General features: G+C 44.4%; 1 protein-coding gene across 1 annotated transcript in view; it reads left to right on the top strand.

Moving 5' to 3' along the window:
- ADAMTS12 (ADAM metallopeptidase with thrombospondin type 1 motif 12) overlaps nt 1-14,861 on the top strand; it is a 263,062-nt gene that overhangs the window by 180,114 nt on the left and 68,087 nt on the right. The window contains exon 14 of the mRNA XM_026649042.2: nt 14,046-14,166. Coding sequence (XP_026504827.1) covers nt 14,046-14,166 — 121 coding nt within the window. The remainder of the gene's footprint in view (nt 1-14,045; nt 14,167-14,861) is intronic.

The following is a 14,861-nucleotide window of genomic DNA, read 5'->3' as shown; positions in this document are numbered from 1 at the left end:
CCCCCCCCCCCCCCCCCCCCTTCCCCTTCCCTGCTTTTTTTTTATACTTACACTCCTTCAGACACCACGGGAATCCTCCCTACACTCCATCCAGAATCCCTACTCTCAGTCTAACTTCATTAGTGCTGAGATGGAATCTATTTTCCCATCTTGTGAAACTTCTTGTAATTTCGAAATATTTCCCTTTGTGCATCCAGATAAAAGGGAGACCACTCAACGTTTTCACAACAACCCAGCAAGAGAGGCCCATCTTTCCCAGAGTAGTCACTATCAGTCTAGTCAGCACATTCAACTGCATCAGACAGAGCAGGGACCTGATGGGTGAGGTAATAGCTTTTATTGGACCAGAGAGAGACAAGCTTTCAGTCTACAGAGAGCTCTTCTTCAGGGACTTGAATGTGAGTTTCCCACATCCCAGGTGAGTGCGCTGACCACCAGGCTATTCTGATGTCTGGTTTTGACCAGAAATTCCATCCTGCACCTAAGAAACATTTCCTAATGAAAGTTTCTTCTAAACCAACATGTTCTCACAAAATTTCAGTTTTGACACATTGGCATTTTCTGATGAAAAACCTGTTTTGTTTTAAAATTCCCAATCAGCTCTTAACTTCCTGTCCCCTCCAACTCCCTCTCCAAACTACCATCTTGTCTAATTTCCCCCAGGCAGATGTCCGCCAGGCAAATTCAATACTTAAGTCTATTAAGGCCTAAAATAAATGTGTATAAACAGTAAAAATTTGCATATGGTACTTGTGATGCAGCAGGAAAGTGATAGATGGGAGGTATATAAGCCCCAGGATGATCAGAGCCTTATTCCCTGTGCGCTGAGGAGAAGTTACTACAGGTTAATTAGAGCACCTGGAGCCAATTAAGGCCTTGCCAGAGACCTAATAAAAAAATCCTGCTTCAGTCAGATGGCAGGAGGAAAGGAGAGCTGACTGTAGTTTGGAGGAGTACTATTGTTGACCAGAGTACCAGGGGAAGGGAAACCTGCTTAAGCAGAGCAGAGGGACTCCCCAGGCGCAGAGGACGAGAGAAACACTGCCCAAGGGGAGAGAGGGCAGGAAGCCCAAGAATAGGGGCAAGAGGCAGCAACCTGACCCATCACATGAAAGAAAAGCATGGGATCCACCATAAAAGCGTTGGCCATTTGTCACATACGTCAAACATCAATTTTTTTCAGAAGATGGTACATGAACCTATGAAGTTCTGAATTGTTCATGTATATGATTGTTTTCAAGGGCCATTTTATAGGTATTAGTCATAGAATCATGGGACTGGAAGGGACCTCAAGAGGTCATCTAGTCCAGTCTCCTGCATTCATGGCAGGACTAAGTATTATTTAGACCATCCCTGACAGGTGTTTGTCTAACCTGCTCTTAAAAATCTCCAATGATGGAGACTCCGCAACCTCCCTGGGCAATTTATTCCAGTGGTTAACCACTCTGACAGGAAGTTTTCCTTAATATCCAACCTGAACCTCTCTTACTTCAATTTAAGCCCATTGCTTCTTGTCCTATCCTCCGAGGTTAACAAGAACAATTTTTCTCCCTTCAACAACATGTATTATCATAAACAATTCTGGAGAATCAAGGTTGTTTTTAAATTAGTGTACTTGTGCTATTGTGAATAAAGCTGGCAGCCAATTTACATATAGTTTCAGTTCACCGAACAAACAGAATGAATCGAAGCCAGGATCATGTGATGAACAATGTAATCTGGCACTTTCCAAGGATTAGAGCAAATGATTAATAGGTAACTAAAGTAGGCCTCTTCTCTGAATGGTAGCACACTTTTATATAAAATGTGTACACAGCATACCCACTTGGGAAAAAACCTTTTCAAACATCTCTCAGAATAATTCAGCACAGTATTAGTTCAGTCCAAGTGAATGCAATACATATTGTGTGGTTCTTGGCAAGTGAATTAGAAAATACACTTAATTATTTGTACAGGGCTAATTCTGGTACTATAATAATAGATGAATATTGTGGTTGCTAACCTGAAAAAGGAGTCCTTAAACATTACAGGTAAATAGTAAGCCCCAATCAAGTGCTACTCAAGTTTTTAATCAGACATTTTAGGTACTGAAATGCATTTTAGGAACTGAATTTGCTAGATGCTAAATGCTTCTGGTTTGTTTTCTTTTGGCCAAAATAATGTTTCATGCTGGCCTGAAGTCAAATAAGAGGTAACAGTGGCAAGGTATTGTGTGATGTTATATCTGTTACCCACGTGTATTTGGTGTGCATTGAGGCACAAGGCTAAAGACCAAGGCCAACGCTTTCAAATGTAGGTACCTAAGGCCAGGCACTTTGTAATAGGCCAACTGTTCCACTCCAGGAGTGCCCTAGTTTTGGTGTAATGAGGAGGGTGGGGTGGCCCCGGAGAGTTCTAAATGAGAAACAGCCCAAAGGCAAGGGAGAGAGTCTGGAGTCTTGACCGTGCAGAGAACTCAGAAGAAGAGCAGAGCTGGGCTGAGAGCTGCTGAGAGAGGATGCCACTGAAGGAGGGAGCAGTGAGGGTTTCCTAGTTGAGCAGTGAAGCCAGATCAGGCTGGTGAAAGTGGAAGGTGGTCGGGAGGTCTGTCCCCAGGCCAAAGAGCCACAGCCAAGTAGGGCTGAAGGCTGAGAGCAGCAGCAGGATGCCTGCTGGCTCTCTGAGGTGGGGAGCTGAAGCTGGAGGACCATAGAGAGCTGAAAGCAGGGGAATGATTGAGGGGGAGTGAGTTCATCAGGCAAGAACTATAACCAGACTTGAGAATGAAACTGGGTCGAAAAGCACCCCAGCTAGAGCAGCGGGGGTGAGGTGTGGTGTGGTGAGAGGCACTGGGCACCATACTTGAGAGCTGCAGCGCGGTGAGAGATGCTGGAGCTGTACTTGATGTGTTGATGGACTATTGGGGCTTGAAAGGGTGAATGTGCTATTTGGACTGGACTTGGGAATTCTGGATGGTGGTTCTGGATCCTTTAATAATAAATTAAACCTGCAAAGGGCTATGTATAGTCTGAAAGAGTGTGTGTACTCCAGAAGAAAGGGGAAACTGAAGCAGATCATGCTGTGGCCTGCCACAGCAAGGCACCCCATGAAGGGGCCGCCTTCTCCCACTCCTACATCCATATATTAGGCACCTAAATGAAACTTATCTGATTTTACTGTGAATACACAACTCCCATGGAAATCACTTTTATCTAGATGCCTAAACATGGATTTAGATGCCTAAATTTAGGCATCTACATTTGAAAAATATGTTGAATGCTCTTACAGTCACCTTGGCAGGGTCAGTATCTAGTACAAAGGCAAAACAAACGTACACCAACATTGGTGCTGGTATCACAGCAATTCACTAACAATTCCCAATATGCACTGTTTATCCAGCATGCCCATAATCACTGATTTTTCTAAAGTGCCACTCATGCAGCTGCTCCCAGTGAAGTCATGTAAATGTGATGTCAGTAATCTGTTCGTGCTGATTCCAAAACAATACTGCCAGCATCATCCACGCATTTGTCAACTCCTCATATAAGCATTGGGAAACCTGCTCCATGCAGTTTATAATCCACAAAGAAAAGTGTGTGAAGGCTGGCGGTAGGAGGACACGGTCAAATACACCTCTACCCTGATATAAAGCTGTCCTCGGGAGCCTAAAAATCTTACCGTGTTATAGGTGAAACTGCGTTTGAGCCACCGGAGCGTGCAGCCCCGTCCCCCTGGAGCGCTGCTTTATCGCGTTATATCCGAATTCGTGTTATATCGGGTCGCGTTATATCTGGGTAGAGGTGTATATACAATTGTGAGATACATTTGCCATTTTTTCTAAGTGTAACTATGGAAAAAAAGTGCCAATTTCCCCCAACTTCCACCCAAGCTATTATTTATTGTCTGGTTTCTGACAGGCATCACAGCAGAGATGGGTCTTAAGGCAAAATCTGAAGGAAGACATCTGTTCAAGGAGGACATCTTAAGTGTAAGGGCAGGTTTGAAGACATAAATACTTGTATGAGGAGTTGACAAATGCGTGGATGATGCTGGTAATATTGTGAGGTGTTTTGATACCTAGTGATGAAAAGCACTATGCACAAGTTTTTTATATACACACATATATAAAAAACTTGTACATAGTGCTTTTCATCACTAGATATCAAAACACTTCACAATTTTTAATCCTCACAACACCCCCGTGAGGTAGGAAAGTGTTGTGTTATTAAAGTGCATATCACAATGGGCTCTGATCCTTATTGGAACATCTGGGTGCTACCATAACATAAATATTTATTACTAGTAATAAAATAATATCATCATGTTGGAGAATAATAATACTGTGTGGAATGGAAAAGGAAAGTAGGCTTTGTTTTTGGTTTTTTTGTTTGCTATTTTTTGTTCTGTTTTTGGTTTTAACTTTTCAGATATCAGGTTGCATGTTTCAATCTTACTAAAGCAACACAGATCTTTAACATTACTGCCCCCACATTTTACCCTTCCACTGACAGTCCAATAAGACATCAGTTCAACTCAGGCTAAATATATAACAAGATAAATAGACACATTGGGATATGTCTCTCTCTCCATTTAGGACAGTACTGTAGCCATGATGACTGGATCATGATTTCCTTGTTGGAGTAGCAGTGGGAGACACAAGTGAAAGGAGAAGCTTTAAAGGCACAATGTACCGCCCAAGCAATGTTGAAATTCAGTTAGTTTTTGTGACCACATCTCAGCTAAAGAAGGGATTTTTCATTTTGGCCTTTGCTGACAGGCAGACATCCAAGTCTCTCCTTGTGGAAATGACAGCAGGAGACAAAAGGAAAACACCCCAGGCTGTTTTCCTTTTAAACACTGAGCAGCAGGATATCAATTGTTTTTCCTTCCTGTAGAATGGCTTTCAGATTACAGTCACATGTATATCTGATTACATACATGTTATGCCATGTGGTGAGGCAAATAATAAAACAGTGATATTAAACATCCAGGACTGAACCCTGAGGTGTGTCAAAGTAGCACTTGCCATAGAGGGACAAGGGGGACTTCATGCAACTCTTTGTCCTCATCCCTTTTGCTGGGGCTGGCTGAGAGGTAGTTTGCTTAGCCATGTAACTTAGAGCAGCTTCAGGGCTGCTTGGAATATGCCAGTTTGTTATGGCCCTCAAAGGACTGCTCTGCCAGATGAGGGATTGTTGGAGCACCGAACCTTCTGGTCATACTCCAACTCATCTTTGCCAGCCTTTGATACACCACTTACATTGTGTGGCACAGAGCCAACCAAGGATTCCATTAGGGTGGGAGAACCCTTAAATGCCTGCCTGAGGCCGTTTTAAGTCCCACTTTGCACTGCCCAAGTACTGCAAAGGGAGGCAAGAGTGTGCCAGGAGCTGAACCCAATTACTACTGTATTGTGTGGTGGGGTTTTTTTGGTTTTTGTTTGTTTGTTAATAACCTGAGCCTGACCTCAAAATTTGCTTCCACAATCAATGGTGGGCACAAAATTTCAGGCCCGAAATTAAGTTAGTTTAGAAAATTTGGCTTTTATCTGCTTTGGATCGAAAACATGAGGACAGCTGCTAAAAGACAGGATGAAGCATTTAGAAATAAAAGTTATTCATGACAAAACTAAAAGGAAGTACTGTGATACTCACTGGGGAAAGTAAACCATGGCCTGGGAACTACTCATTTAAAGTTGGTCTAATATATTGCACTGCCTTAGAATGTCTGTTATCAAGCTTTTTGGTGCAAACACTTCCTCTTATTCTGGTGAGTGTGGCATGCTGCATGCATGTAAACATGTGCCACCAACTGAACTCACTTGGAGTGTAGCAGTTGTAACATGGCAGCCTAGAGGCAGCTATAAAGGAAGTTGTACCTTTAAATGTCAAAAGCCATCATGAAGATATCAGTCTGGCAGAATTTGGAGGGGGTGGGGCATAGGAAGAGGAGACTACAATGAAGGTTTTATTTAATGAGAGACAGAAGATTGGCCACTTTGGAATAACTATCTGGAGCTATGAACTGCATTTTCAGTGACTGGGGGGAAACTGGAAGGTGGGCTGCTAGTATGATAACTGAGAAGGCCCAGGGACTCCATTAGTGTTACAGTAGCTGACAGTGATGTCTGATTTCGAACCGCTGATTAAAAAGCAGGAGTTGTATACATCCTTTCTGGGCAGCAGCAGCTGAAACAGCAAAACAAGAAACATGTTCCCATTAGATCAGGGGTGGACAAACGTTTTGGCCCAAGGGCCATATTGGGGAATAGAAATTGTATGGAGGGCCATGAATGCTCACAAAATTGGTGTTCGGGTGTGGGAGGGGGTGCGGGCTCTGGGGTGGGGCTAGGGATGAGGAGTTTGGGGTGTAGGAGGGTGCTCTGGGCTGGGACCGAGGGGTTTGGAGGGCAGGAGGTGGATCAGGGCTGGGGCAGGGGTGCGGGAAGGGGTTCGGGTTCTGGCTGGCAGCTCTGGGGTGGGGCTGGGGATGAGAGGTTTGGGGTGCAGGAGGGTGCTCCAGGCTGGGATCGAGGAGTTTGGAGAGCGGGAGGGGGATCAGGGCTGGGGCATGGGGTTGGGACATGGGGAGAGGCTCAGGGGTGCAGGCGCCAAGCAGTGCTTTCCTCGAGCGGCTCCCAGAAGCAGTGGCATGTCCCTTCTCTGGCTCCTACGCGGAGGCGCAGCCAGGCGGCTCTGCATGCTGCTCCATCTGCAGGCACCGCCCCTGCAGTTCTGATTGGAGCACGTATCAGCCAGAGCGGGGCCATGCCACGGCTTCTGGGAGCCATGTGGTGCGGCCCCCGACCCAGCGCCGTGCCGGAGCGGGGCCAAGCCGCATGGTCCAGCCCCCAACCCAGCGGCCCGGCCGGAGCGCTGGAGCAGAGCCAAGCTGCGTGGTGCGGTTCGCAGGCCGGCTGAAAACAGCTCATGGGCTGGATCCGGCCCGCAGGCTGTAGTTTGCCCACCCTGCATTAGATGTACAGTGAATAGCAATTAGGGCTGCTTGGAAATATTTGGATGGAATGTCAGGAAATGCTGATTCCTTAAAAGTGAAAGATTTTGTGGAAATGTGCAGGTTTTGACAAAAGTTGGTTTCCAAAGAAAAATGAATGTTTTGATAACCTTTTCAAAAAAGAACATTTCCATTTTCCTCTTAGAAATAAATGTTCATTTCAATGTTTAATAGAAATTATATTCTATTATTATGAATTTTTTTGAAAGTCAAAATTGGAATGAAAATGATCGTTTAAAAAAAATTGCATAGCAAGAAATCTTTTTTGTTGTTGCTTTTGTTCAGTTTTGGAACAGTAAATAAAACTTGGAACTCATGGCATTCCCTGCAAAATGTAAAATCTGGTTCCAGCCTGGTAAATTTGGAAATTTTGATTTAGCTAACCTTGAACAGATAGTTATTCAAGGTGCCTAGAATGCAATAAATATGGTGCATCTGCCCTCTGATAGACTTAGGTGCATGGTACAACTTTATCTATTTAAGGTGTGCTAAATATGAAGTATTGAACGTCCTCCACTCCCTTTGCTTCCAATTGTAGTAGTAAGTTCTCAGCACCTCAGAGAATGAGGGCAATACTGGGCTTATCATTGTGGTATCTAAGCTCTTCCTACACCTTATTAGCACTACCTTTGACAGAACAACTATAATGCAGGGAGGCAAGAGTGGGGTCATGAGTTACCCACTGCATTTGCTTATCTCTCTGCAACACACGACTTATAAACTTAAGTACTGCTTATAAACTTAAGCCTGGCACTTTGAATGCTAAGGTATTTTTGTGTTAAAAGGCCTTAAATAGCAGTGAAGGGAATTTTTACTTATTTTTTAAATTTAACCTTCTCCAAAGAGACAAAGAGAAGCCAAGGTTACTGCAGAGCTTCTTGACACAAACCTTGTTTTGCACAGAATAAATTAAAGATGTCTGCTAGTCGTTTAATGTCAATGTATCACAGACATAGTTTAATATACTTGTTTGCCATGTTGGTGTAACCATGTTGGTCCCATGATATTAGAGAGACAAGGTGAGTGAGGTAATATCTTTTATTGGACCAACTTCTGTTGGTGAAAGAGACAAGCTTTTGAGCTATCCCGGAGCTCTTCCTCAGGTGTGGGAGAAGTACTCCATATCACAGCTAAATACAAGGTGGAACAGATTGTTTAGCATAAGTAGTTAACACGTATTCTGAGACCTTCAAACAGCTGCCCAGCCTTGCCAAACTCATCATCAGAAACAGGATCCCCACAGACCAGTACCCAGTAACTCAAAGTGGCACTAGATCCTGCCATAACAACAGATTCAAAGCCTGCATACACTGCTTCTGTGATCAATACCCTTCACAACACGCCTTTCAAGATCCATGGGTCCTACACATGCCTGTCACAACATGTGGTGTACCTCACCCAGTGCACTAAATGCCCCAATAACAATTTTGTGGGTAAAACAAGACAAACACTATGCTCTTGAATGATCTCGCACAGAAAAAGGATAAAAGACAAAAACACCCTAGCATCCGGGGGCAGACCTTTTCACAGAGCAGTCACTCCATGTCTGACCTCTCAGTCTTCATTGTCAAAGGAAACCTGCTCTTTCAAAAGACAAGCCTGGGAGCTTAAATTCATAACTTTGCTAGACACTAAAAATCATGGTTTTAAGAAAGACACTGGATTTATGGCTTATTGAAACAATCTGTAACACAATTATGCCTTTTTGTCCTGTGGCTGCAGAGGTGTTAACTGGCCACTTCATCTTGAAAGGTCTCTTACAATGTGTGTTAACTACTTAAACAATCTGTTCCACCTTGTATTTAGCTGTGGTATGGAGTACCTTTCCCAGACCTGAAGAAGAGCTCTGTGTCGTTCGAAAGCTTGTCTCCTTCACCAACAGAAGTTGGTCCAATAAAAGATATTACCTCACCCACCTTGTCTGTCTAAGGCAGGAGTGGGCAAAATTTTGGCCCAAGGGCCACATCGGGGTTGCGCAACTGTATGGCGGGCCGGGTAGGGAAGGCTGTGCCTACCCAAACAGCCTGGCCCCCACCCATTTCCCGCCCCCCGACTGCCTCCCTCAGAACCCCCAACCCATCCAACCCCCCCTGCTCCTTGTCCCCTGACTGCCCCCTCCCAGGACCCCTGCCCCCTATCTGCCCCCCTGCTCCCTGTCCCCTGATTGCCCTCCCGACCCCTATTCACATCACCGCCCCCTGACAGGCCCCCCGGGACTCCCACTCCCAACCCTCCCTGTTCCCCATCCCCTGACCGTCCCCCCAGAACCTCCACCCCATCCAACCGTCCCCTCCTCCCTGACTGCCCCCAGAACCCCCGCTCCCTTACCCAACCCCCCTGCTTCCTGCCCCCTTACCAGCAGCAGGAGCTCGCAGGCACAGCCTGACTTGGAGCGGGGAGCCCAGGTAGCAGCTGGAGCCCCCCACCCACCCCGGTGACAGCCGGGCTTTCATGTCAATTTCAGAGCTCCAGCATGGAGTCGTGAAATTGACAAGAATGACCGCCAACAGCCAATGTAAGTAACACATTGCCTATAGGGACACTGTGTCACTCTAACTACACTGACATAAGCCCCTACACCTCTTGTGGAGGTGGAGTTATTATGTCGGTGTAGTAGGGCACTTACATTGGTGGGAGCAAGACTGTAGTGTGTACACTGACATAATTAGGTCGATGTAATCTAACTCAGTAGTGTGGACCAAGCCTAATAGTCTAACATAATTATTCAATCTGGGGCTTTCCATTGCCACAGTGTAACTACTGCAAATACTGTAATGGTTCTTTTAATAGTTGGTGCCTGGAGGAAAGGTGCTTCTAGGCATTAAGGACCAGAAGAAAATTGGAGAGAAAGTCCCTCTCCGTCTAGATTAATTTGACAGATGGATCATCTTATCAGGAAGCTGTAGATTATAAAGCCTCAGATGGAGTATTTTGTCTAGTTCTAGGCGCCACATTTCAGGAAAGATGTGGACAAATCGGAGAAAGTCCAGAGAAGAGCAACAAAAACGATTAAAGGTCTAGAAAACATGACCTATGACGGATGATTGAAAAGATTGGTCCTGTGGCACCTTTAAGACTAACAGAAGTATTGGGAGCATAAGCTTTCGTGGGTAAGAACCTCACTTCTTCAGATGCAAGAAGTGAGGTTGCATCTGAAGAAGTGAGGTTCTTACCCATGAAAGCTTATGCTCCCAATACTTCTGTTAGTCTTAAAGGTGCCACAGGACCCTCTGTTGCTTTTTACAGATTCAGACTAACACGGCTACCCCTCTGATACTTGAAAAAATTGGATTTGTTTAGCCTGGAGAAGAGAAGACTGACATGATAACAGGTTTCAAGTACATGAAAGGTTGTTACAAGGAGGAGAGTGAAAAATTGTTCTAGCTAATCTGAGGATAGGACAAGTAGCAATGGGCTTAAATTGCGGCAAGGAAAGTTTAGGTTGGACATTAGGAAAAACTGCCTAACTGTCAGGGTGGTTAAGCACTGGAACAAATTGCCTAGGGAGGTTGTGAAATCTCCATCATTGGGGATTTTTAAGAACAGGTTAGATAAACACCTGTCAGGAATGGTCTAGTTATTACATAGTCCTGTCTTGAGTACAGGGGACTTGGCTAGATGACCTAATGAGATCTCTTCTAGTCCTACACATCTATGATTCTATGATTATATGATGGTAGCTGGTGCTAGATTGAAATGAAAATAAAAAACAGAGCAAAAGGGAACACAATAGCCCTATAACAGGGTGGCTTGCCCCATGGACTGGAGAGCCTGAGGCTAAGCCAACCCCGATTACAGACTAAGCCCTACTTGAGTGGGATCAGGCAATTCCCCATAAAGAGCAGAAGCTGGCTGCAGTAATGGGAACAAGAGCCAGGCCTGAATGGTGATAAGACCCAACTGGGGAAAGGGCTGGAGGAAGAGACAGGTTGTAAGCTGAGAGAGTAAGGAAAGCTCTCAAGGCCTGGAAGAGACCCTGATGAAAGAAGGAAGAGACTGGGAAAAGATCTCCATGCAAGGAGGCTTGAGAGGAACCCTTATTAAGCAGGGAAGAGACAGAGAGATCCAGAGGAGTATTTAAGAGGTTGCGTGGGAAGTGGCCCGAGGAAAACTGCAGCACATGTAGAGGAGCAGAACTAGTTGTTCAGTACAAGGCCCTAGACTGGAACCCAGAGTAGAGGCTGGGACTGGGTACTCCGGCTGGCCCCAAGGAAGGGGGTGTACAAGCCCACTGCAAGAGTTATTGAGCCCAGCAAGGGGACAACAGGCTGTGGAAGAGCCCCCAGAGAGGGGAAAGGATTTTTGTTTGTGTTAAAGACATTCTGGGGACTTTTAGTTTGGACAACTGTGACCCCAGGAAGGGTGGACTTAAGATGGAGACCTGGCCGCAGAGCCGAGTTACTGACAGAGAAATCACCACAGCAGCAGAGTGACTGTCGGCAGGGGACACTAGCTCTTCAAGGGAGCTGCTACACCACACCTGGCCATGAGGGGGCACTTAGCGGTGAGTGAACCCGGTTACAATCTCATACAGCAGGATGGTGTTAGAGAAGTTAGCAAGTACCACAACTGAAAGGGTGTTTTACATGAGTAGAACAATGAGAGAAAATAACACATCGAAATTACAATAATCCATTTTCATTTGTGGGTGGGGCCTGGCCGAAGGCCTCCAGCTGCCGTAACAAAAAGAACTTAAAACCATTATTATCATCAGGTTTACTTTCTGTAACTTTAGCTCAACTTGTTGAATTACAATGAGCATTTCAGAGCCTCCTGCTGGTTGAACTTCTGGAAAGTGACAGAATATGTGGCACAGACCCTGAGCATGGTTTCATGATGCTGAGTCACACAAGGGTAGGAAAGAGGAGCCCCAAGCACCAGAGCTGCAAGAATTAACCCTGCAAGGCATAATATCTTCTGAGCGCTGGGGAGGAACACGGTGTGAGGTGACTCTTGCTACACTTTGTTAAATGGCGCAGCAAGCACTTCTTCCAGCACATTCATACCAGCAGGCAGGCAGTGGAGGAGACTCTGATCAGAAATTACCGTCTCTCTTCTGTCCCTTGCACAGCAAAACACACCAGGAGCCATTTTATTGCTGGGAGGGGGAATGGCACCCTATATACTCTCTTCCTCTTACAGGAAAGCCATAACGTAGCCCTTCATTTCCGAAGAAGTTGAACAGAAAACAAACCGATGCAACTTTTTTTCTCTTGCCTCCTTTGGCAACCCAGTGTTGGAATTTCATGAGGTGAAATGACTAATCGTTTTTCAAGAGACCCTCTTAAACAGAGTGTATAAACTCTGAGGAGTGAAAGGACAGTGCTACTGCAGATGCTCAGATACCACAGAGATGAGCACTAGGCAGGTAGGCCAGACAGAAATTAGTGCTATTGAGCATGGCACTTTCTATTTGTGCTTACCCATGGAAGCATTGCTATGGAAAACTCCCTTTATATTTATCTAGCTGATAGTATTTTAATGAACAATTAAGGTTTAGCTTTTCAAGATACAGAATAAGTTTCAACATTGGGCAAAATGCCTCCACTCTGTCAAGTAAAATTGATCTTGGTTTAGTTATGTCAGGGATGAATTTGGCCTGTTTATCAGATTTTTGAATCCTTACAAAATCTTATTTGCTGTCTGAAAATCTGTCTTGAGCAGGACCATATTACAGTAGTAGTTCTCTTTCTATGTCTAGGCAAAACCACATTAAGATTGAGAGTACATATCAGCAATATAGAGTGAACTACATTACTGGTATGTTGTAATTATTCCCAAACAAACATTATTAACCAAGGACATTCAGAGTTAAGGTTAGCGTTTAAAGAAATCCAGGCACATTAAGTTATGGAAATGCACGGTTTGGGCAGAATTTTGGGTGCCCTACATTGACATGCCCATGGAAATTGGCTGCCATCTCCCATTGTTCTTATTGGGATTGAGAAAACAAGTTGCCCTCAGATAAGATGCCCTCTTTCAAAATAACCCCTAGAGCGATTCAATGTTTGTAATGGCTCAGTCATTCCCAGTCCTTATTCAAGCCTAATTGATTGTATCTAGTTTGCATATACAATGTAATGGCTGAGCCATTACAAACATTGAATCAATCTCCCCTTGTAAGTATTCTCACACTTCTTATCAAACTGTCTGTACTGGGCTATCTTGATTATCACTTCAAAAGTTTTTTTCTCTTACTTAATTGGCCTCTCAGAGTTGGTAAGACAACTCCCACCTGTTCATGCTCTCTGTATGTGTGTATATATATCTCCTCAATATATGTTCCATTCTATGCATCCGAAGAAGTGGGCTGTAGCCCACGAAAGCTTATGCTCTAATAAATTTGTTAGTCTCTAAGGAGCCAGAATCCAGTCCCTTTGTACCACCTGAGTGGCACAAAGAAGCTGAAGCAGAAACCAGCATCTGACCTATTATTTCTAGAGCTGTTCTGTGGCCATGCTTGCATAAACTCATCATGTTCTACAACTGAATCCCCAAAATATGCACTAAACTGCCACTGGGTACCAATGTTAGTACAAGTTCCAAGCATTCATTATAACGAGTGAGTCTTTCAGATCTGTCAAAAAATGTTCATGTTAATGATATACTTGCAAAGGTTAGTAGATAAAATATTAGGCCACTAATTGCTACTTTTTAGTCCAATTGGCAAAACACTTGCTTGGGAAACCTGGGATATCTGTATGCCATACAAAAGTAGAGAAAAATACAGGATATGCTGGACAATAAAGGTCAATTGAGGTGTGTTTCTGTTAAAATAATGACTTCTTGTAACCATTGCATGGTTCATAGCATGTACTGTGCAAATAACGTCTGTCATTCTCGTACAATATGCATGAATTTATACTTAAATAAGATGTGACAGTCTCTGGTATTAAGTGTCTGCACATAAAATATGTTGTATTCAGTGAAATCAGTTCATTTCCCCTTCTGAAGCAGCTGATTAGAAGCTGACACCGGAGTCAGTGATACGTTGGGTCTGGAGCAATTCATTATAGATAGAATATTTATATTGAAAATGTCTTTCCCTTTAGACTGTTGGCTGTGATTATGAGATAAATTCCAAAGCAACTGAAGATCGATGCGGAGTTTGCCTAGGAGATGGATCTGCTTGTCAGACGGTGAAGATGATGTTCAATCAAAGTGAAGGATTAGGTAAAGAGGGGCTTTTTTTTCTTCTCTTGCTGAAACTGTTTCTGCAAATAATGAGGCTTGAAAAATTCTTCTCATTTCAAGTTGGTGAGTAATCTGAATGGCAAATTACCAGTGGAGACTCCTCACTGACGGCTTTGCATAGTCTGTTTTGAATCAGAGACGATTCTTTAGCCTGTACTGTGAAATGGCTTTGAGTGCCCACTTAACCAATTAAATGCCAGTTTTGCCTCCTGGCTGTTGGATGTCAACAGCCTCCACTGCAAATTACCCAGATAATAAATAGCCAGCAAGCTCATTTGCAAAAGGTATGTAATTAACTGCCTTAGAAAAACTGGGGAAATCATTAGGTGGTAAGTTCCCAGAAAGCTCCCCAGATGAGCAAACTTGGATTCGTTCCCTGGGTGGCCATAGATCCAGCTACATCAGTTTTATCTGCCCACCTGCAGCCCATTCCCCGTGTAGGTAGCAAGTAGGGATGTGGCTGGGTTGATCTCTGGGTAATGTAATGGTCCATAGAGGATGCCTGAGCAGTTCCCTGGATGTTCTTAGGATTGGGGGAAAGGTAAGGTAGCTTCATACCACCTTCCCCCTCCTCCCCTCCCTTGAATCCTGCACCTAGAACAGCTTGGCCAGGCCAGGCCAGATCCTCACATTTGCTCTTATTAAAACACTTTCTGACTTGGTGAGCAAATCAG

Source organism: Terrapene carolina, unplaced genomic scaffold (genome assembly GCF_002925995.2).
Source record: "Terrapene carolina triunguis isolate 2854851 unplaced genomic scaffold, T_m_triunguis-2.0 Scaffold69, whole genome shotgun sequence".
Taxonomy (NCBI): domain Eukaryota; kingdom Metazoa; phylum Chordata; order Testudines; family Emydidae; genus Terrapene; species Terrapene triunguis.
The sequence above is the reverse complement of the archived record's forward strand: the minus strand, read 5'-3'. Positions and strand labels throughout refer to the sequence as shown.